Source organism: Vipera ursinii (genome assembly GCF_947247035.1).
Source record: "Vipera ursinii genome assembly, chromosome: 2".
Taxonomy (NCBI): domain Eukaryota; kingdom Metazoa; phylum Chordata; class Lepidosauria; order Squamata; family Viperidae; genus Vipera; species Vipera ursinii.
The window spans coordinates 64,357,043-64,380,458 of record NC_139513.1 but is presented as its reverse complement, the minus strand read 5'-3'; the positions used below and the strand labels follow the sequence as shown (position 1 = coordinate 64,380,458).

At 38.3% G+C, this 23,416-nt stretch overlaps 1 protein-coding gene across 2 annotated transcripts in view; it reads left to right on the top strand.

Annotated features, from left to right (window-relative positions):
• Positions 1–23,416, top strand: part of IARS1 (isoleucyl-tRNA synthetase 1) — an 81,269-nt gene that overhangs the window by 5,582 nt on the left and 52,271 nt on the right. For both annotated transcript variants that reach the window (XR_014491353.1, XM_083353873.1), the window contains exons 6-13: positions 3,076–3,193; positions 6,796–6,943; positions 9,700–9,787; positions 11,034–11,094; positions 11,299–11,394; positions 12,380–12,502; positions 13,049–13,140; positions 18,939–19,037. Coding sequence is in view for 1 of the 2 variants with exons in the window: in XM_083353873.1 (XP_083209999.1) it covers positions 3,076–3,193; positions 6,796–6,943; positions 9,700–9,787; positions 11,034–11,094; positions 11,299–11,394; positions 12,380–12,502; positions 13,049–13,140; positions 18,939–19,037 (825 nt within the window). In the remaining variant the exon portion in view is untranslated. The remainder of the gene's footprint in view (positions 1–3,075; positions 3,194–6,795; positions 6,944–9,699; positions 9,788–11,033; positions 11,095–11,298; positions 11,395–12,379; positions 12,503–13,048; positions 13,141–18,938; positions 19,038–23,416) is intronic.

The following is a 23,416-nucleotide window of genomic DNA, read 5'->3' as shown; positions in this document are numbered from 1 at the left end:
CGTGCCCTTTCCTGGATCATGAGGCCCTGCACTCATTCACTCATGCCCTAGTTATCTCTTGTTTGTATTATTGTAATGTGTTCTACATGGGGCTACCCTTGAAGAGTATTTAAAAGCTACAATTCAAACAGAAAACAGCGGTGTGAGCAGTTTTGGAGGCCCCCTAGAGTAATACCACTGTTATACAAGCTATATTGGCTGCTAGTTTGCTTCTAGGATCTGGGGCTCAGCTGATGTTGCAGCATACCATGATGACATGTCTGCCATTTGCATCCTTCTTTGCGAGCTTCCTACAAGCAAAGTCAACGGGGAAGCCAAATAGTAACCACATAATATCCTCATTAGTGACCTGTGGCGATCTGCTTAACAACAATAACCAGGGGAGGTGAACAGCTGTCACGAAGCAACACAGTCACATGCTATGTTTTATGATCATATTGCTTAGTGTTGGAAATTCCAGTCTCAATTGCTGTAGTTAACTGAGAACTAGAAATTAGAACCAAAGAAGGGCACATATAACACCTCAGCTTCACAAATTGCACTGGGTTTCCTGAGTCCAATTCAAAGTGTTGGTCATTACCTATAAAGCCCTATATGGCATAGGGCCAGGTTACCTATCGAACCGGCCTTGTCCCATTACATCAGTCCAACCCACTGGTTCAGGCAGGGAAGGCATGCTTCAGGCCCCATCAGTCAGAGAATTCAGACTGGCAGGTCAAGGAAGAGAACCTTTTTTGCTGCTGCTCCTGCTTTGTAGAACAAGTTGCTCTCAGATACGAGGAAAGACCCCAATTTCTTAGCTTTCTGTAAAGGGGTCAAAATCTGGCTGTGTAGCCTTGCCTGGGGGACACGGGCCCACAGAATCATAGGGCTCTTTGGCCCCATGAGTCCCTCTCCCTGCCTGTATTAACAACTCTTTTCCTCATCTTGGTTCTCTCTGTCTTGCAATTTTATAATGTCGTTTTGCCCTTTTTAAATTTTTAATCTTAAATTATTCGATTTTCAGTGTTTTATTGTATTGTATTGTTCACCTCCCAGAGCCTCTCTGTGAGGGAGATGGCTGGTTAAGAAATTAAATATATAAACAAACAAATTACTTGTAAATTGAAACAAATAAGAAGGCAATGGCAAACCTCCAAAAATGCTGTCAAGAAAACTGCAGGGATAGCCACAAATATGTGTGTGTGTGTGTGTGTGTGTGTGTGTGTGTGTGTGTGTCCGTGTCCCCGTCCGTCTGTCCCTTTGAGTCTGTGTTGACTCCTGCTGCCCTTGCTTCATTCCTAGAACAGTGTCTGGCCCAAAGTCACCAAGCTCTCTTGGGCCTAAGATGGGACTAGAGGTCACAGTTTCCTAATTTCTGGTGCTTTAATTGGCTCTCATATCTCTGTCTTTGTCAGAGTTAGGCAAAACAGCTTGTTTTCGCAAATACGACTTTATTCTGTTATTGTTATAAATATATCCTGTATATTACAAGTGAGTTCAAATGTTAAAATAATTGAAAAAAGTTGGTGTGGAATTTCATATTCTTGTACTTGGAGAAAATTCCACAAGAGGGACTAGTTGATTTAAATTTAGCATAGCAGCTTCCCACTTTTCAGTCTGTGAGTGTCCTATTATATTATGCCTTTATTTTAACTGAAGTAGCCATTTATCCTTTGGAAAAAGGACATAAAATTACCTTCATATTTCATAAATGTATATTGGATTGTGTTGATTATATTGTTTTGGAATGGTAATTTACTGCTGCAGAGTGTGGTTAACAAAATATAAAACAGCTAAGTGTGCTTTTATGGGGCAGCATTTCAAATGCAAATAGTATTAAACAGTAGGAGGCTTATCATTATCTGGATTACAACCAGCATGGAAAGGGAATTTAGTTTCTCCAGCTATGGTCCTAAGGGGGGTGGAATCCCAAAGAGAATAATACAATTTGAGTTTGGAGGATCTCTACTTTTGGGAGCATTACACCAGGAGAAGAAACAGTTGAATTACCTTTCTGTAGTTGGCAGTCATCATCATTATCAGCTCTGTTCATTAAATAAAATCTGAATAATAAATGCAAAGTAATGTTTAATGTAACACTTATTAAAAGTGGTTTATGCAGATTCTTTTGTCATTTTTATATGTGCCAGCAATAAAAGCCATGTTTCTGGCTTACCTAACATAGTTTTAAACTGGGAGCCTCTTAACAATGTCCTCTGCTGCCTTAAATTTGGCCAGGTTATCTTTACCATTAATTCATTCTAGGATGGCTACAGAGGGCAGGTGGGAATATGCTTTTCTACGCAAGCCAAAAGGTAGCAGAATTTTTTTTTAAGGGTGAAATGAAAATTGAGATATGGATGGCAAATCACCAGTTCTGCAAAGGAGTGTGATAGGACTCACGGTGAGCTATGAAGAAAATTGAAATAGGCATGGAGTTGAGAACACTTCCACCCAAGGCTATAGAATTAGCTCGGAAGAATGAGGAAAAACATTTACATTTGATAAAACAATGGCACTTTTTCTTAAGAAAAACAAAGTCCTTCCTGACCATAGCTCAAATCATGTCATTGTAAGATGAGAAATGTTGCTGTGACATCTTGTTCATAGTACTCATACTTTCATTTAAGATATTTCAAAATTATTATACATGTGTTAGATTTATATACTACTTTTTCTTCAAAAATTCTGGGTAACATACAACAACACACCTTCCCCTCAACTTTTCCCCATAAGAATTTTGTGAAATCATTTGGGCTGAGAGAGGATTGCCTGATCCAAAGTAATCTAGAGAGTTTCCATGGCTCACTTGGATCCACCTGAACTTCTAGTCCAGTGCCTTCTCTACTACGCTACCCTGGCTCTTACATACCCAATATTAGGATTGTTCTTTCTGGGGCCTGGAAGATATGGCACTGAAGATACCATATAAGTACTGATCTGAAAGATGCAGTTTTTAAAGAAAATCTTCACATTAAATCTGTTGAGAAAGAGACTTTCTTGGAAGAGATTATGAGTTTGCCTTCTGTACTTTATTATTTCTTTTAAGCTGACAAATCTCTATTTTTGAATTCTTCAATTATGTTTTCGTAGGTGGGTTTTCAAACAGCTGTATGACAAAGGATTGGTATACCGAGGAGTTAAAGTTATGCCCTTCTCAACTGCATGTAATACACCCCTTTCCAACTTTGAGTCTCACCAGAATTATAAGGTACAATGCTTTATATCTTGAATGGAACTGTATAGTGGCAAAGCCAAATATAAGTTTGAAAATATTCAATAGCCTTGTAAGGATGGAAAGTATATTCATTCCTTTTTAATCAACTGGTAAAAGCATTATTTATATTAATGACTGACTGTCACTGTTTGAAAGTACTTCAACATAGCACCTTTAGATATTTGATGTCTAGCTTAAAAGAGCTAGATAGACCATCAGGGCTCTCCTGATGGGTACTGAAGAAGAAAACCTAAATCAGTTTTATCTTAGGTAAGGTGCGGTTTTAGATTCTAAACCAGTGACTGTTGTGTCAATTGTGACATCACCTAAAGACTGATTCAAATTATTCCAGCTTTTCATTTAATGCATAGCCTTTATATTTTCCCATATTTTGAATTCTGGTTTCTTAATAAATTGCTTTTATTTGTTTTGTTCATTAAGTTATATCTGTTGGGTTTTTATTGTGATTTTGAGAACGTTTAATTAAGTTAAAAGTATTGATAGCAGTCTTGTGTTAGAGAACCATAATGCCTGACTTGTTTTTTTTAAAAATGGAATGGGAATACAGGTATGGCATATTCAAACCAAAATGCCAATGTTTAGCTGCACCTTGATTTAAAACAATGCCTCAGGGTGCCTAATGGGCCCCAGAGGCCTTATTAGAGAACATTATTAAAGTGCTGCAATCCAGTGATTTGTTTAGAGGTATGCCTATTCATTTATGGAGAAATAAAGATAAATTTATGATGAACAGAAAGAGTATATAACAAGCTAAAACAGGTGCTAGAAAACATGTTTTACAACTGTGGTTGTGAGAAGCTACCTGTCGTGACACCATTTTATGAATTTGAACTGCCCGCTCATGGTAGATCTGCCTTTCTTCAGATGGAAGTTGTCTGCAAATATTCATAACATGCATATCTGGAACTTTGAGGACTGATTGTAAGGACTACTTGTTCAGTTCTGTCGTAACTTCAAATAGTCATTGAACAAGTGGTCAGTAAGCGAGGACTGCTGTGTGCCGATCAAAGTTTGTTTAATATAAGATTTCCTGTGAACTGATCCTAAATGCCTCAAGTGCTTGAACTGAATATCTTAAACATATTTTTTTCAATTAATTTTGGGAGGAAAAAATCTTTTATTTGCTTAAAAATACCCTTCTTATAAAACTGTGAAAAGTTCCTTTGGGTAAATGGCAGAGACCATAATCAAGAAGCAAAAGGTTTTGACTTTTCTTTTTTGCTGGAAAAAAAATTAACATTTAATTTAAAAAATTGAGGATATCTTATCTATCGTATTTTCTAAACCTTATCTCTGTTTATCTCTAAACATCTTACTCTGGATTTTCTATAGATTTATGCTTCTATACATTTCTAAATAATTTTAGTTCATATTTAGTTTATATTCAATGTATGCAGCTGCTTACTTACCATTTATTCAGGTGGCATATACTATTAAAAGCTACAAATAGCAACCCCCACAACATGTTTGTATGAGTGATTTTTTAAAAAAGAAAAATATATCACTTTAGAGACTATTTAAACAACAATCCAAACAGGCTCACAAAATCTCCCAACCCAGTGGCTGGAAATATCTTATTCTATGTTTTTTGGTTTTTTTTACCATGTCTGTAGGTATAACTTATATAAACTTCTATTTGCCTTTTCTATCTCACTTTTTCTGTCACTCTATTGCTCACAGCTTTTCTTGATGCAAAGAGCAGAGAAACTAAAGTCCTTTTCTCCTCTGCCTAAGTTACAGTTGCTCCAATTTTGCTGCCAGCCCGCCTTCTCTAGGCTTTTTTTGGTACTAGGTGCTGGTTGTCTCTGGCCTGAAGTGTTCTTGGGATGTTGCACCTCTCAATTTCTGGCTAAGAGAGGGAAAAGTTGGGTATAGAAACTCTTGGCTGGCTTTTGTCAGTTCTGTAGAAGTTGGCGTGGGTGCCAGGCTCTGCTTCTCTGCTCATTTGGGAGTTATCTGTACTTCTGTCCCAGCTCTTGTTTCTTTATGTGCCTGTGCTGCTTGCTCTGGTCCCATCCCTTAGCCAGCTAAACGTATACTGGGAATCTTTGGATTTGTTCAGGTCTCACCTGCAACCTGTGCTGGCAAAAGTTGACTATTCCTCTTCTCTCTCAACCCGTGAGATACGCAACGTCACCTTTTTACATACCCGCCTCCAGGTCTGGAGGGCTTTTCTTGTAATAAGTGGAGAACAGGCAGAGACCAGCTAACTCAGCAAGTCTTGGAGGGAAAGAAAAGAAGAAGGGAAGAAAGGGGCTCGCCTGATTGCTGCCCGGTTTTTCTTCCATGAAATAGCAAATGAGGTTATTCAACGAGCTTGTGATGTCTTTGACCTTCCCAAAATGAGTTATTCAATGCCTTCTGATCTGAGCAGCCAGCATGATAACACTGCAGCTTGCAAGCCTGAGAAAAGTCACAGCTGCTTTAAAGGAGTTGCAGACAAGTGAGAGTTTTGCATTTTGCATGCAATGAAACATTTTTGCCTTTGTAAAGCTCCAGTGCTTATATTTTGGCCACATTTAAGATCTGATATAAATGATAGAGATGCTGGACAAATTTGGATTTTGGCCAAATGCTTTTTCTCTGCCAGTTTTACTTGTTGGCATTGGTACAGAGATTTTAATTTAAAGAATTTTTAATTATTGTGATTAGGAGAAACATACTCTCGATTTCTCAGTGTTGCATTAGATCAAGAACAGAAAACACATGCAGTTTGCAAAAGGAGAACATTGTTGCTTTTGTAATGAACTTATTCACTTATTTATACCTACATTTATATGCCACCTACTTTGAAACACTTGAGTCAGATTATAAGAAAGGAAGGAAATACAAATATATAAACAACTAACATATATGTTTTCTGAGGTTTTCGCGGGTGTTTGTATGTGGATCTCTGGTCATTCGGGTTTTTCCCCGCGTAGAATTGAAGGTGTAGGAGCAACGTTTCGACGGAATCCCATCCGTCATCCTCAGGCTGGTGGCTTCAGCTTCCTTCTAACTAACATATACAGTATACAACTAATAACAGGAATCTATAAGAAACCTACTGCATAAGATTGCAAATTGCTGGAAGACATGCTGTTCTAGCTAATCTCTTAGCAAGAAATAGGAAAGGAATATTTCTTAATTCTTTTGTTGATATGTTATAGAATTTATGGGATAAAAAAACCTGGTGGATTTGCAGCTCAAGTTGGTAATTTAAAAATAAAAAGAAAATGCATAAAAGAAATGTATTAGAAAAAGTAGTACACCTTCAAAGATTTCTTGGATTTATGTTGTAAATCAGATTTAAATCAATGCAAACTTCTATTCCTGTAATTTAAATTATTATTTTTGCTTCCAGTTTGAAAATTCTGTCAATATTTAGACAATTAATATAGGTTTTTATTTTACCACAGAGCCATCAATTGAATACACTTTTTAAAATTTTGTTTGCCTTTGATATGATTCATGAATAGTCATGAATAATGCAAATATTATTGATTGTAACAATACCTTTTTCTTTGTTATTTTCTGAAGTGCAAGAAACTTTTTTTTCTGTTTGATTTCACCTTTTCCAAATTTTTATATTGAAGGATGTTCAAGATCCCTCAGTTATTGTCACCTTTCCATTGGAAGATGATGAAAGTAACTCTCTAGTTGCTTGGACAACAACTCCATGGACTCTGCCTAGCAATTTAGCCCTGTGTGTTAATCCAGATTTGCAGTATGTGAAAGTGAAAGGCAAGTATAAAACATGAGATGGCATATAATTATTGGTTTCTTCTAGTATATGCAAACGATATCTTTACTTGAAAAAATATCCTACTTAGTTGATCATCAAGTAAGAGAGTATAAGATTCTAGATACTGTATTAAGGGCAGTAACTTAACAATCCAGTTGGAATGTGGAATTTTGAAATACAGTATCTTACACTTAAAACCCACAATATAGTTGTTTCAAGTTTGAAAAGGACTGTTCCAACCTTACCAGCATTCAGATGCTATGCCGACTATTCTGGAAATGTTCTAAACTAGAAATAGCCCTGTTTCTAATTTGAGATAGGCGTTTCAAACTTAAAATATGGTTGTTTTGTGCTTGGAACACCTGGAATGATCAGAACAGCCCTGGAATATTTCTAATAAAGTCAGTATTGCTATTTAAATCCATTGATTTAAAAATGTTTTTCATCCTTTCTTTCATGGATGGCTGTACTCCATCAATGGATAGTTACTGTTTGACAGGAGGAAAGGCTGTTTCCATAGATAAGTAGCTAACTTCAAGGCTGATTGACTTTATATACTTGCTCTGTCATCTTCATTTAACATCCTTTCACTGAGGAACTTCTAGCTGATAATCATAATAAACCTTAAGAAAAGTAGAAAATTAGTAATAGTTATATAAAGTGGTTTCCTTCAACACGTTCTGATTAACCCGTTCATGATGATTCAGATGGCATTGTGATGACACAAAAGGAGCAAACAACTTTGACTTCTTGTCAAGTATGATTGTTTTTTTGTCCACTAAATACATTGAACAAAACAATGAACAGCTGATACTCATCATTTCAAGTACTTGCAAATTATGGCTCAAGAATAAGCAGAATAGAATAAACCTCTCATAATCAGTTTTAGAATGCATATAATTGAGGAATACAAGTGATGAGAACAGTTTCAAATTGCAAAAATGAGAAAAAAGTATTCATATTTGAGGAGCAGTGCTTGTATTATAGAAAATTAAAGCATTTCACTTTTAAGCTTTGGTCAAGGTTGGCCTAGCTTAAGGCCACTCCCCTGTTCTTTTATACTTGGAGGAAATACCACCAATTTCTACAAGTGGAAACACCTAATTAGCCTTGGTTATCTTGAAAACTACACAGAGTTGAATCTGGTTAATACTTGGTTAGGTGACCACCAGAGGGCCAGAATTGGATTTCTAAAAATATTTCAGAGGAAACATAGCAAATCACTTGTGTCCTCTTGCCAATTACTGCATGAATTGAGCTTGCTTCAAAGGAAACTAAGAATACAGTAAAAGAATCATAGGGAATAATAAAAAAAATTATTCAGTTCTCAGATCAGCTGTTATCTTGGCTTTCCTCTGTTTACATCTGAAATTATCTTGTCCTACTTTTCTTTGCTGCTTGAATCCCACCAATAGTCTGGCCTTCTCAACTGCTAATTCTTCATCATATTTCAAGCACATCCTACATAAGTACTCCTTAGAAGTGTTAATAATAAATAATAATAAACCTTTATCATCAAAGTACAACATGTGTACATTGAGATTAGCTGAGCCTCCCCCTTTACAATATTTTTAAAGCAATAGTTTTCAAACTTATCAATTTTAAGATGTGTCGACTTGAACTCTCAGGATGCTGGTTAGGTAATTCTGGAAGTTGAGGCCCACACCTTAAAACTGCCAAATTTGAAAAACATTGATTTAAAGGAAACAGCTTTTCCTGATAAATACATGTTCAGTGATTTCAATCTATTGCATTGAATTCAGAGTGTTGCTGTACCTTGATTTCTATCCAGAGGCTTTTCTGAAGGGAGGAAACAACAAGGACTTAATCCTGGTTAATGAGTTAAAGAAGTCACCAACAAAAGCCTCATTCATGTGCTGCAGGCATGTAGAGAAAGCCATTGTTAAGGTTCATTACGTCAGATGTCATGGCTGGTTTGTATATCTGCCCTAAATCGTGGTTTTTGATTAAGGAATAGCTAATAACCAATGGAACAACCTGCCTCCAGAGGTGGTGAATGCTCCAACACTGGAAGTTTTTAAGAAGAGACTGGACAGCCATTTGTCTGAAATGGTATAGGGTTTCCTGCCTGAGCAGGGGGTTGGACTAGATGACCTCCAAGGTCCCTTTCATTATTATTATTATTGTTGTTGTTTGTTATTATTATTATTGACTCTCCATCTCTCTCCTTTGCTCTTAATCATTATTCAGCTCTTTTACGGTGCTAGTTCCATTATGAATAATACACCAATCACAGCTTTTAAAATCATACTATATCACAGTAGTGTTTCTTTTTCCAAAACTGGCTGCATTGATTGTCTTTAGTCAACTGTGTATCAAAGATGGGCTACTTTTTAGCGACAAATTCAAATTTGAAAACATGATTTGAAGGTATTACTCATTTGAACCATGACATAATGAAATATCTTGGATTTTTTCTGCTTTAGTCCTCCCAGCCAACTTCTTAGTTCATGGAGGTGAAGACAAGGATAGCTAAACATAAAGGAAAAACAAACTAGGTATTGTCTGAACAGCATGATAAGTGTAACGTTTTTGGTCATACCTGAAATAGAATAAAGATAAATTCTTGCTTAAGCTTAAATACAAATGTAATCCTGATGTCAGTATTTACACTTCCATTTTTTTTGTTGCCAGCCTGGGATTTAATAGTATTCCATTATTAACATGAACATTGCAAATTAGTATTGCTATTTCTATTATAGTGCGGAAACTGAATCTTAACATTTTTTTCCAGACCAAAATACTGGGAAAAAATTCATACTGATGGAAGCTAGATTGGCATCTCTCTACAAATCTGAAAGTGAATATGAAGTACTTGACAGGCAAGTCAGTAGATTGTTGTATGCATTTTAAATTGTGCAATTTATAAGTAATTGCTATGAAAACGGCAAGTGAAGCAAAAAGTAATGTTTTATCTGCTCTGTAATGAAAGAACCTGTATGTTCTGTATTCTCTCAAAGGGTTTGATATTCAGAATTGAGGTTTCATTAACTTGGAAATTTTATCTGTAGCCAAGTGCTGACTTCACTTCATGTATCTACTATCAATCCCATTAAAGCGTTGACGTTTCTTTTGGAAACGAAATAGGAACTGTAGTGTCTGCAGCAGCAATTAAACTTGTTGCTTTCATCACATCCTCTTACAGATGGATCAGATTTCAGCATGTGATTAATCTCTGTCATTCTGAACCATCTCCCCCCCCTCCCCCTTTGCCTGATAGATGCTGCTGAATAGAGTTGAAGGGATTTACAGTTTCGATTCTATCTTTAATAATTCTCTTGTGGATCTATCTTGTTCTCTTTGGGGCAACGTTTCTTTTAACCCTAACCCTAACCCTAATGAAGGAGTCTTAGGTACTGTCTATTAAAGCAATGTGAAGCTGCCCCTGCTTGTAAAGAATAACTGCGGCACTATTCGGTTTTTCCTTCCCCGTTATTTTTCTCTGGTATTTACAAGACAAAATTGGGATGTAGTCTAATTTTAAAAAAAGGAAAAAAAGAATAAAAGGAAATCTGTACAAACAGAGCTCTGAGTTTCCTCTATCTGCCATCTTCGTTCTTTTTTGCTTTGTGCTGTTTTCTTGTGTTAATGTTTTTAGCAGTAGTTAACTGTTACACTGAGAACATATCAATTTAATAACTAAGTAAATGTTAAAAAAATACTACTAAGTTATCTGCTACAAGTACTGCACTCATATTTCATTGGATTTCACAAATATTTAAATCTGAGCTAAAGAGCAGTTATTTTACTTTAAACCACGTGTCTTGTTTTATTAAGAAACTGTATAGTTTAATTTTTCCATGAGCTTTCAGAAACTTTTCTAGAATTGTATGAGCTAATGACTATTCCATCTGTTGCTACTTCGGTGATTGGACATTAATATTATTGAATTTAAATGTACACACACACACACACACACACACACACCTGTGTGTATATGTGGATATATAAATGTCTATATTATTGTTTTGATATTTTTGGAGTTCCAAAAATGCAGAAAAGCTTTTATAAATAATGGAAAGACTTAAAAGACGTAAATGACAACTAATTTGACATACTGTATTTCAGGTTTCCTGGTGTTACACTAAAAGGGAAGAAATACAAGCCTCTTTTCAATTATTTTATAAAGGTAAACTAATGGTTAATCATTTGCTATTTCTAATGATATAGCTAAATATCTAGAAGAATCCATATTTTTTAAAAAGCTAGAATTACATTTGCAGCAAGGAAGAGACAGATGGAGAAATCAGGATCTTGACATTCCGTAATGTTTTCACATCTTTTCTATATTGTTATTTTCTACATTTTGAAAACTTCTGAATTTTTCTTCCAGTGCAGAGAAAATGGTGCTTTTTCTGTGGTGACTGACAACTATGTGAAGGAAGAAGAAGGAACAGGAGTTGTACATCAAGCTCCTTACTTTGGTGCTGTAAGTTTAGAATTGCTTGTGACTTTATTGTAGCTCTCCTGGTACTTCCTTATTGAGATTCAGAATTTCTTTTTGAACTACTAATTTCTAACATGTTCTGTTCAACTCTTTTCTATCTTTTACTGATACTGTACAAAAATTATCCATATTTATCTTAGCTAGATAGATATATGCTTATATGTCACTGAGACTCGGCCTTTAAGAATGCTTGTGGTTGGGACTTCCATTATGAGTGACTCAGGATCTATACTCCTTGTTGATTACAAGGAACCAAGTAGCAATGGGATGTGTAAAATAATAGGATGGATGTAATGCTGGAAGCGGGGAAAGAAAGAGAAGAGGACAACTAATAGCATGGTGGATAGATTCAGTCACTCAGTTAATCAATTTTTTATTACCTGGTACATAGGTCTGGGGTGGATTTTTGGCAGAGGGCATTTGCGTAGAATAATATAGAATGTGACTGTTGATCTGATGTGTATTTTCAAATATAATGGTCAGATGCTATACCCTGTATGCCTTACATATGCATGTCAAGAAGGAAAAATGCATGGGATATTTAGAAGAGATGTTTCTTATTCTCTTGATACATAGAAAGCTATCTTAAATTAGTTTATCTAGTTTATCAAGCTAAAACCAAGCAAAAATTAAAATGTTTCAGTGTATTATGTTCAAACAGTTGTGGCTTTATTAAAAAAAAAAAACTTGTGACAAGTTACTGACACATTCAAGTCACCATTTGATACTGCACCCGAAAAGTGAAAATGTACATGTGGAATCAGTTCTTGATATAATTAAATATTAAATATATAGAACAGAACTTTTACAAAAAACATTTTAGTTCTACAAAAGAATTTTACAATGTAAAGAAAATATTACCTATGAGAGTATTGGAGAATTTAGTTAGCATTCTGAACTATAGAAGTCTTATCTCAAAAGCCAAAATCAAAAATCTCAGTTATTTTGTATTCCTTTAATCTTACAGGATGATTACAGGGTCTGCATGGATTTTAATATTATTCAAAAGGATTCAGTGCCTGTTTGTCCTGTTGATGCTTCAGGATGTTTCACAGCAGAAGTGACAGACTTTTCTGGGCAGTACGTCAAGGTTAGTGATCCTGAATAAGTTAGGAATTTTGCTTGAAAAAATCATCTGTAATCTTCTGTGTTTTCATATTTAGGTTTCATATCCTAGTTCCAGTCTAAATGACCAGGTCTTTGATCTCTTGCTCTTGAGACAAACTACCAGATCTATCTGCTATGCAACAATAGCTTCATAAATGATCCTTTACATTTACAAAATTTGCACATAATGTTTCTTTTTGGCCTAGTGGGATGTTTAAAATCATTCACAGTGATGTCATTGATTTTAAACCATTATGTAGCATGTATGAACCCAAACACTTTGTGAGGAAATAGTTGGGTGAGATATAGTTCAGTTTACCTGCCTTCAAGAACTTGAATCAGCTTTAAAGTGTCTGTTTTTCAGAATTTGATTTTCTCCACATAGTACTATCTTTCAGTAAGTCGCAGAAATATTGTGCATTACAGTGGAATACTGCGTATTACAGTGGAAATAGCTACCAATTTACAAATTACTTTTTCTCCGTGAGATACCTTGCTTGATTTTAAACTTAACAACTTGTTTTGTTAGGATGCTGATAAAAATATAATCAGAGCTCTAAAAGAACAAGGAAGATTGGTTCATATCAGCACTTTTAAGCACAGCTATCCTTTCTGCTGGAGGTAAGAAATTTTAATGCAACACTAGCATCCTACCTAATCATATATTTTTGAAAAAAAATCATACTTTATTCTTATTCAAAAATTAAAAATTGTATTCAAATACATGTACCCATTTGCAAGTAGAATACTAGTATAGGAGTGCATGAAATGGAAAATGTGCTTCGGATGGAGAAAATACCCTTGAGTCAATTTGCAATAGTGATGAATATCTTAGCTCAGATGTAGGATGAAGGTGAAGGTTTGTTCTCCAAGCTTGTGGGTTGAATCGGTATTGACTCCTGGTGCCTGCCTGGATGGATCCCTCCAGTTTTCTTGACAAAGTTTTTCAGGAGTCATTTGCCATTGCTTGCTTCTTAGAGCTGAAAGTGAGGCCAATGCTATCCAACTAGCCTGATGCCTTAACCCCTACATCAAACCGGCTCTCTTACAGTTTTATCTCAAATTGGCTATAAAATATTGCATTTCAGAAATGCCAACATGATTTGGGACAGCCATAGTCTAGGTCACAGGTCTGCAACCCGCGGTTCCAGAGCCGCATGCGGCTCTTTCAGCCGTCTCCTGCGGCTCCCAGTTCTTTGCTATGTGTAGTCCAAAAAAAAAAAAGTGGGACTAAAAAAGTTCAACCAATCAATTCAAATATGCAGGGTAGGTGCATATCTTGCCTTGGCTCCACTCTTCAGTCAAACCCTGTTCTGCGCATGCACGCATGTATGCACATGCGCACACATTTTTTTGCGGCTCCCAGTTTTTCCTTTTGTGAGGGAACCGGTTCTGAGTGGCTCTTTCACTGTTTCAGGTTGCTGACCCCTGGTCTAGGTAGAGGAAAACCTAGAATGATTTGTTTATTCTTGCTTCAGCTGAAACAAAACAATGTTTTGGAATTCCCATTTCCTATATGAAACAGAATCTTGCCTGCAAAAATCCGGATGATCACATGACAGCAGCAGAGATACAAAAAACCAAAAACAAAACAAAAAACAAAACAAAACAAAACTTTCCAGCCATTTAATGGCCATGTGGAATTTTACACCCAATTGATTTTAACATCTGGAGATAAATAAACCAGAGATCATGTAAATTCATGAATTCAAAGAATATCATCCAGACATAAAATTATGTAAAGTCTTTTTATACGTTTAAAGTTAGATTTTTTTTAAAAAATTAAAATTAAAATTATTTTTTAAAAATGAAGCTGCTCTCAGTCTAAACATTATGGTTATTTTGGGGTTCTCGTATTACTTCAGGTTTCAAAATACTTTGAAAATACTAAACTTTCTAAATTTAATGGCGTAAAAATATTGAAATGAGATCCTGATGAATAGAGCAGAGACGCCATCCCCACCTGCAAACTAAACACATGGAATCTAATTTTTTATAGCCCAAATCTGATAGTATTTGCTGTTGCCTTTTGTAGTAGACCAACCAGGGAAATACAGATATAGTAAATCAGAGGTTCCCAACCTTGGCCACTTCACAACTTGTGGACTTCAACTCCCAGAATTCCTCAGCCAGTTCTGCTGGGGACCCCTGTACTAACTGAAAGGAGTATGAGGGGAGGATAACTAAGCTGTCTCTCTGTTTTTGATTTCTAACACAACAGCTAACCTTTTCAGTTAGTTACCTTCTCCAAGGCATGAGGGCTTCCTGGTAGAAAACATTACATCAATTCCAGTTATTAAAGGGTAATTTTAATAAATGGTAAAAATAAAACAAACTTCTAAAACTATGTTCTGTATGCTTAAACTTAGCCTTATAGATATGCTGTCTCCCTCCATCATGGTATTTAAGGACTTCTCATTTTATCCTGGTTGATTGCCCCCCCCCCCCAAAAAAAAAACCCTGTGCAATTTCTTCCTCTTGGTACAATAGAAAAAAAGAGCTGCTGATGCCTAAGAGAGAAGAGGTCCTGCAAAAATAAAACAAAAAAAATTATTACTCCCTCCCTTCATAGCTTCCAGCACTGATGTTCTAAATGTAAATTGCATGTACATCTTCAATACTCAGTGGCATACCGAGGAAAAGAACAGTGATGAGTCATGCGCACACTCTTGCTGATCAAAACAACTCTTCTTTTTCTATTTGCATTGCTAAAGAAAACTGCAGAAAACAGAATCAGGGAAAAAACAGGTTCTTTATAGTCTTTGTGGCACAGCGCACCATAGAAAGCCACAGCGAGTCCACCGAGCTCAGCAGGACAACTGGTGTAGACTTTCACATTTTAGAATTTATTCTGATTCCTCCACAAACAAAACAGCACAATGTACCTCATGAAAACAGATGAACAGAGGCATTAAAGTCAAACATACATACTGTGTTAATGATGGCTCAGTCAATGTAGATGTGCATGGGTATTTTGTGCCTCTGAAGGTTACCTTTTCACTGCATCAATATCCTGAATCTTGGCCTCAAAAGGAAACAAGGTCATGCATGCGCACGGCACAAATACTGTAAACCAACAGACTGAACCAAATTAACAGATGCTGGTATTTTGCAATTGCATCACTTGCGTGCACACACAGAAACTTGTAATGTTGCTCTCCTTGGGTTTCCTATTCAGATTTAGATTTAGATTTTATTAGATTTATATACCGCCCTTTCCCGAAGGACTCAGGGCGGTTTACAGGTCATTTTAAAATCACATCAATATAAAATACAAAGTTAAAAGAGAATTAAAAGATTAAATTATCCCTGAAAATAAAACCCCAGTTAAAATTCTCAGCCTGGGACAGAGAGCTCAAAGAGCCAGGTCTTCAGGTCCCGGCGGAATGAGCATAGGTCAGGGGCAGTCCTGAGCTCTACGGGCAGCTGGTTCCAGAGGGCAGGCGCATCCACAGAAAAGGCCCTCTCCCTGGGTGTTATCCGCCGGCAATCTTTTACCGCCGGCACCCTGAGAAGACCCTCCCTCTGCGAGCGCACTGGACGAAGGGAACTTGATGCTGGCAGCAGGTGTTCCCTCAAATATCCCGGACCCAAGCCATTTAGGGCTTTATAGGTCATCACCAGCACTTTGAATCTTACCCGGAGAGCAACCGGAAGCCAATGCAGCTCATGGAGTAGAGGTGTTACATGGGAATATCGGGAGACCCCCATCACAACTTGCGCGGCTGCATTCTGCACCAGTTGTAGTCTCCGAATGGTCCTTAGGGGCAGCCCCATGTAGAGAGCGTTGCAGTAGTCTAAACGGGAGGTCACAAGCGCATGAGTGACTGTGCATAGGGCATCTCGGTCCAGGTAGGGTCGCAACTGGTGCACCAGGCGAACCTGGGCAAAAGCTCCCCTGGTCACGGTTCGTATATTTATTTATTTATTTAGTTAGTTACATTTATATATGATCTTCAAAATTGAGCCGTGAGTCCAAGAGGACGCCTACGTTGCGAGCCCTATCAACGGGGGGTAACACCTCACCCCCCATCATTAAAGGTGGAATAGTTTGGTTAGCCCGAGATGACGGTACGCAAAGCCACTCAGTCTTGGCAGGATTGAGACGAAGCCTGTTTCTTCCCATCCAGACCTGGACCGCCTCCAGGCAACGGGACATCACGGCGAGGGCATCGCTGGGTTGGTTCGGGGTGGAGAAAAAAAGTTGGGTATCATCAGCGTACTGATGATACCCCACCCCGAAACCACGAATGACCTCGCCCAGCGGCTTCATATAGATGTTGAACAGGAGGGGCGAGAGAACCGACCCCTGAGGGACTCCACAAGCAAGAGGCCTTGGGGTGGATCTCTGTTCTCCTGTCAACACTGACTGTGAGCGGCCCAGGAGATAGGAGGAGAACCATCGTAAAACGGTGCCTCCCACTCCCAGCCCCCTGAGACGTTGCAGTAGGATACCATGGTCGATGGTATCGAAAGCCGCTGAGAGATCTAGTAGGACTAGGACAGAGGAGCAACCCCTGTCCCGAGCCCGCCAGAGATCATTCACCAGCGCGACCAGTGCCGTCTCCGTGCTGTGCCCGGGCCTGAAACCCGATTGGTACGGGTTCAGATAATTAGTTTCCTCCAGGAACAGAGGAAGCTGTTGTGCCACCACGCTCTCAACAACCTTCGCCAAAAAGCGAAGGTTGGAGACTGGACGATAGTTATTTAAAACAGCCGGGTTCAGGGCAGGCTTTTTGAAGAGTGGTCTCACCACCGCCTCCTTCAAGGCGGCGGGGAAGACACCCTCCTTCAAAGAAGCAGTTATTACTGCCTGGAACCAGTCTCGTGTCCCCTCCCGAGCCGCATAAACCATAAAATTTAGCATCATCATGTAATCGCTGGGTGAGATCATCTTGTCAGCATGGGGCCAAGTATATATAATCAGCATATATCTCAGCTCTGGCTCTCAAGTGATGCCACTGAGGCATTTTTCTCTGGTGTCTAGATATTATGTGGGTCTGGAAATGGAAGAATAGGATTTGGCTCAAACTGACAAGTCTGATTAGCTGTGAGTTTTAATGTGAGGTTCTCCCCCCCCCAAAAAAAAAAATCAAATGGATTTTTCATCATTGTTTTTGAATGGGGTACAACTCCTGCAGGGAGAGTTGGTGTGCAATTTGGGGGTTGTCCTGGATATGTGGTTTCTCTTCACAAAAGCCATGGCTAGGAAAACATTTGTAATTACAGCTTGTGTACCAGTTTTGCCTAGATCAGGAGGTACAGGTGCCTTAGTCACCTCTCATTTGGGCTATTGTCACATATTCTACATAGGCCTGGATTTGAAAAGCATTTGAAAGCTTCAGCTGGCCTAGTATGCAGTGAAATGTGCCTTATAGGGCATCTGTGAGCTACACTGGTTTCCAAAGGGGTTAGGGGAATTATTTAGATAATTATTTTGTTCTATCATCTGCTTGCTGCCCAGAGTTCTTTTGAAGATCCACGTCCTTATAAATATGCTAAAAGAATAAATATTTGCTTTGGAGTTGTGTGCACTATTGGTATACCAGGTTCACCATTGTCACTGTATGCCATGGATTTCTTGCCTTCAATTTTTGGACTGCTAACAGAGGGAAATATTCTGACTGCCTGAAGTGTCAACATGACCATTTCTTGCTTGCTTACCATCTCCTCTCCCCATCACTGGCCTCTTAACCTTAGGCAAACACCAAATGATTATCAGAATGACTGCACAGCCAATTCTATTCGTGGGGAGGTTTGAACAATCTTGTTGATGGGATAGAATGCAAAATTAAACATTCCAATAATGAGGAAGTGAAAAGAAGGACAGGAAAAACTGTGGGTTTTTCTAACTCATTCCCAAGTTAGCTTATTCATATTTTTTTCTCTGCAAGGTTCATTCTTTTGCCTGCAATATTTACTGCTTCTGCTTCCAGTATACAAGTTTCATTTCTCATTTAAAAAAAGGTTCAGAATTATTCATGAGACAAGAGGCAACTTAAGAGCTTTTTGTCATCTAGTAATAACATGTAATGTGAATGGAACTGAAGATAATCATGGGCAAGACATAGAAAATTGGGGAACTGGGGTCTGTTTGTTTATGTGTTTATGTGTTGCAATGAAATTTAGACAGCTGTAGCTAAATATATTTGTCTGCAAGGTATAAAATACGTGAATAATATTTCTAAGGTTAGTATAAAGCCCTTTGATAGATTTCACTAAAAGGGTATCTGATGATGTACTAAAACATTTTTATATAAGCAATTTAGTTAGATTTGGGTGCAACAGGTACAATAACATTCCACTCAAAATCACTTGGAGTCTATCCATTAACTTTTAGATGGAAACCAAATATGGTCATTCAGACTGCAGGATAATTAAAAAAAAACACCTTGCTCTGTCTATTCAATTTCTTTCAGGTCAGATACACCTCTGATATACAAAGCAGTTCCAAGCTGGTTTGTTCGTGTGGAACACATGGTGGAAAAATTGCTGGAAAACAACTCTCAATGTTATTGGTACTGTGATCTCTTTTTTTCTGTTTAACAATGAATTGCTTAAATATCTAGTCAATCTAAAGTCTGGTTGCAGTCAGATGCCTTTTTAAAGATACATTGCCAGTGGTTCATTATGATAAGCTCATAATGCCATTCTTTGGTTTTTTAGCTCATGTTTTTTCTCCTTTCATCTTGTTTTTCTGCCTTAACTAGTATAATGTGCTCTAAATCATAAAAATCTTTAACAAAATCACAGTTCTCCAAAGGTGATGATGTTACACCAGGCTTTATTCTTTTAAGGTCTCAGGATAGTTCTATGTTGGCATGGTGTTCATTGATTTCTCCCACCCTGATATTCTTATGAGTGTCCTTTTTAATTGTTTTTAGCAGGAATTTTAAAAGGGTTTAAGTGTTGCATTTTGGTATAGGTTCTCTATCCTTCATTCCTTTTAAGTTTCCTACATAGATTAGAAATAATATGTCTTCAGACTTAATATATCCACCAACATGCATTATTTATTTTTAAAACTATTCACGTATTGACAAAACTAATACTGAAGAAGGAAAGTGGTGCATTAATCAACAGATAATGCCGAGTTCATAAAGGCCGCCCTACAGCTCTTCAAAGATGGTTCCTGTGAGAGGTTGTCGGGAAAGTAGAGAAAGACGGGACATAAAGATAAATGAAAGAATTGGTCAGAAATATTTAGCCCCACCCAGTTTCATAATATCACCTTGACATTCTAATGAATGCTAGGATGTTAAGAGTTGCTTTATAGTATTGTATATAACTTTAAATAAATGATCACATTCCTCAAAATAAATAGACATTTGACATTTCTGAAGTCACTCTTATTAGAAAAGAATTAGAATGACTTTCAGGTTTAGACAACATCTAAGGTAAAGGTTTCCCTTGACCTGTCATGTCCATCTCTGTTTCTTAGCTGGAGTGAGCTAGCATTGTCCAAAGACTTTTCTGTGGTCATATGGCCACAGAAATGCATGGAATGGCTGTTACCTTCCCACCAAAGTGGTACCTATTTATCTACTTGCATTTTGCAGGCTTTCAAACTGCTAGGTTGGTGGGAGCTGGGGCAAGTAATGGAGCTCACCCTGTCATGCAGCACTTGGATCTAGAACGCAGCCTATCAGCTTTAACTGCTGAGCCATCATGGCCCCAGACAGCAATTACAATACCATAAACCACTGTTTGTTCTGGAAGATTTATGTTTTGAGAAATAAGGAACCATCCTTCCCAAAACCTAAAATGAAACATTGTGGGTAAAAAAACAACATGTTCTAGGGAATGCTTGGACCTTCTGAGCCTGCAATCTGCACACAGTAAATCAGCATTCATGCATTAAGTTAATAGGGACGGTTTTTTTCCCCTCCCAAAAATACTTTCATGATATTGCGTCCTGTGGAACTATATAAAACTTGCTGTCTTCCCCTCCGTTTTTTTTTACACGGCAGTCAGTGGCATGGGAATGTGATATGTGTATATTGCCAAGTGAACTTAAACTTCACCTTATTTTAATTTTGTGCAGTTGAATTCTTGACTTGAGAAAGCCCAGTAGGATGTCTTTTAGCAAGCTTTGTAAAAATCTATCTTTGTTTTGACAATTCATAATTTAATTAAAAAGTGTGTGCTATTTATCAAAAATATGAGAAATAAAGGCAGTAGTCTTACTAAATAGAACTTGTTCAGTGATATCTTGCTGCTCAAATCTTATAGCATAATGTTTGTTTTGGATCTGGAAAGATAATGGAAGAGGATCAAATTGCAGTTTATGCTTCATGACATTAAGGAAGGTTTTTTTTTATCTACAAGTTCATCTGTGGATGAGGATAGCATCTTATAATGATATAAACTTTTTATTCAGCTAAATTTAAACCAATCTTTTGTGTTAACTTTTACTCAGTGGTTTATGATAAGCAGATGAATGACCCAAGATTTTATAGAAATCTTATTTCTAGAAAGTAAAGCCTTTTATACTGACTGCAGTGCTAATGTGCTAACGGGAAAAATAACAGTACTAAACTATCTTATATGTTAATTGGCATCTATATCATGCTTTAAGGTTTGAAAATATTCTCTGTTGGCAAATGATATTTTTGTCATTAAGGTCTTAATGAACATCTATTTTTATGAGATATATACAGTTATAGGTATTTGGCTATGATTTGGGAGCTACCTTGATCAGAAAAGACTAATTTCCACATTTTAATTTTAATATGATTAATTTTAATATGATATTTTAGATGTGTTTTATGTTTAAACATTCATTTTAAATGTGTATACCTTGATGTTTGGACTAGATGTCATCAACTTTTTTGTGAATGTTCAAAATGTCTACAGTTTTTCCAATTTGGCACCAGGACGCTGAGCTTGTCAATCAGAAGGTCGGCAGTTTGGCAGGTCGAATCCCGAGTGCCGCGTAACAGAGTGAGCGCCTGTTACTCGTCCCAGCTTCTGCCAACCTAGCAGTTCGAAAGCACGTAAAAATGCAAGTAGAAAAATAGGGACCACTACGGTGCGAAGGTAACAGCGTTCTGTGCACCTTTGGTGTCTAGTCATGCCGGCCACATGACCACGGAGACGTCCTTGGACAAGCGCTGGCTCTTCGGCTTTGAAATGGAGATGGGCATCGGCCCCTAGAGTCGGAAACGACTAGCACGCATGTGCGGGGGATCCTTTACCTTTACCTTTAAAGATACAAGGCTACTGTCTGTTAATTCAGTCAAGACTCATGAGTAATTTGCTGTGTTCTAAATATAAAAACTCTGGAGGACCAAAGACTTATGGATTCTGTCAATCTTTGGAATTTATTATGATGCTTGCATTGAACTATAGCAGAGGTGTCAAACTCAATTTCATTGAGGCAGCATTAGCATTGCCGTTACCCTTGAGGGACCGGGTGGGTGGGGCCAGGGTGGGCGTGGCCTACTGGGTGAACGTGGCTGGAGTGTGTGTGACCTACTGGGTGGGCATGGCCAGCTCTACATTGTTCGCGTCAATGGTGCCTGTGGGGTCTGGGCAGGAGTGGGACAAATCTGAGGGTCTCTGGCAGAAGGAGATGGGACTGGGGCAAGTGCCAAGGTATGGTCCACTGGAGGAACCTCACTGTTCCTCTCAGGCCATCCGGGGGGGGAGGCTGGACGGTGGTGCGGAAGTCAAATGCCCAGCCTAGCCCTCAAGCACCCACAGCACTAAGCCCACCCGCACATCCCCAAGGGGGTGCCCATCTGCTGTGCTTGCTCTCCTTAGCCAGGTTGCTCATGATGGGTATGAGGGCAACATCAAGAGGGAGGCCCACTTCCTCTCCATGTGAGGAGACCTGGCTTTGTATCCAAAGCTTCCTTAGCAATAGGATGGGAGACCACCAAGGTTAGGCCAGGAGGAGGGGGCAAGGGGATGGTGAAAGGGCAGCAGGGAAGGACTAAGGCAGGACTTCCCTCAGACCCTCCCTCTCCTTCCTTCCTTCCTTCCTTCCTTCCTTCCTTCCTTCCTTCCTTCCTTCCTTCCTTCCTTCCTTCCTTCCTTCCTTCCTTCCTTCCTTCCTTCCTACAGAGTGATGGGAAAATATTTGAGATGAGGGAGGGAGAAAAACAGGCAAGAAACGCAGCTGGGGAAGTGTCATCCTTCATGAGGAATGAAGAAATGCACCATCGCCTGGAAGTGGCCGGCACATGGCCCTCTCCTCACAGCGCCGAGAGGCTGAGCCGGGTGGCACAAATCTGAAGAGAAGCACAACGCTGCCCAGCCCCTAGCCTGCCCGAAGTAGGCAGGGCCATGTGCTGGCCACTTCCAGGTGATGGTACATTTCTTCATTCCTCACAAAGGGTGATAGCTCCCCAGCGTACGCCCAGGGAGCAGGGCTGATGCAGCAGGGGCCGGTCCCTCATTGTTTCCAGATGGCCTTGTGGAGCTAAGACTGAATGTATTTCAGCATAGATGACCACCACAAAATTATACATTGGCTCCTGACGGCCTGGGCTGGAGCCAAGGCAGCGGGGGCCGTTCCCTCACTGTTTCCAAGATGGCTTAGTGGGCCACATGAAACCACTTTGCGGGCCGGATCTGGCCCCTGGGGTTTGTGTTTGACATGTCTGAACTATAGAATAATTACTGATTGTTAGGACTTAATGTCTCTTAGCAATCCTTTTTATTCCTTGTAGGTGTTTTTATCTGATGAACTAGATTGAATATGATTTGGCAAATTTTATAACATAATTAAGTTGCTAATTAGTTTTTAATGAGATAACTTAATGTATTTTTGAACTGACATATTTTAAGATTTAGGAATAATTTATCTTAAACTATGACAAACTATGAACTTGCTGATCATTTAAAAATGAATAAATGTAAGTTCTAGTAATAGGCTACTGCATTATTATAA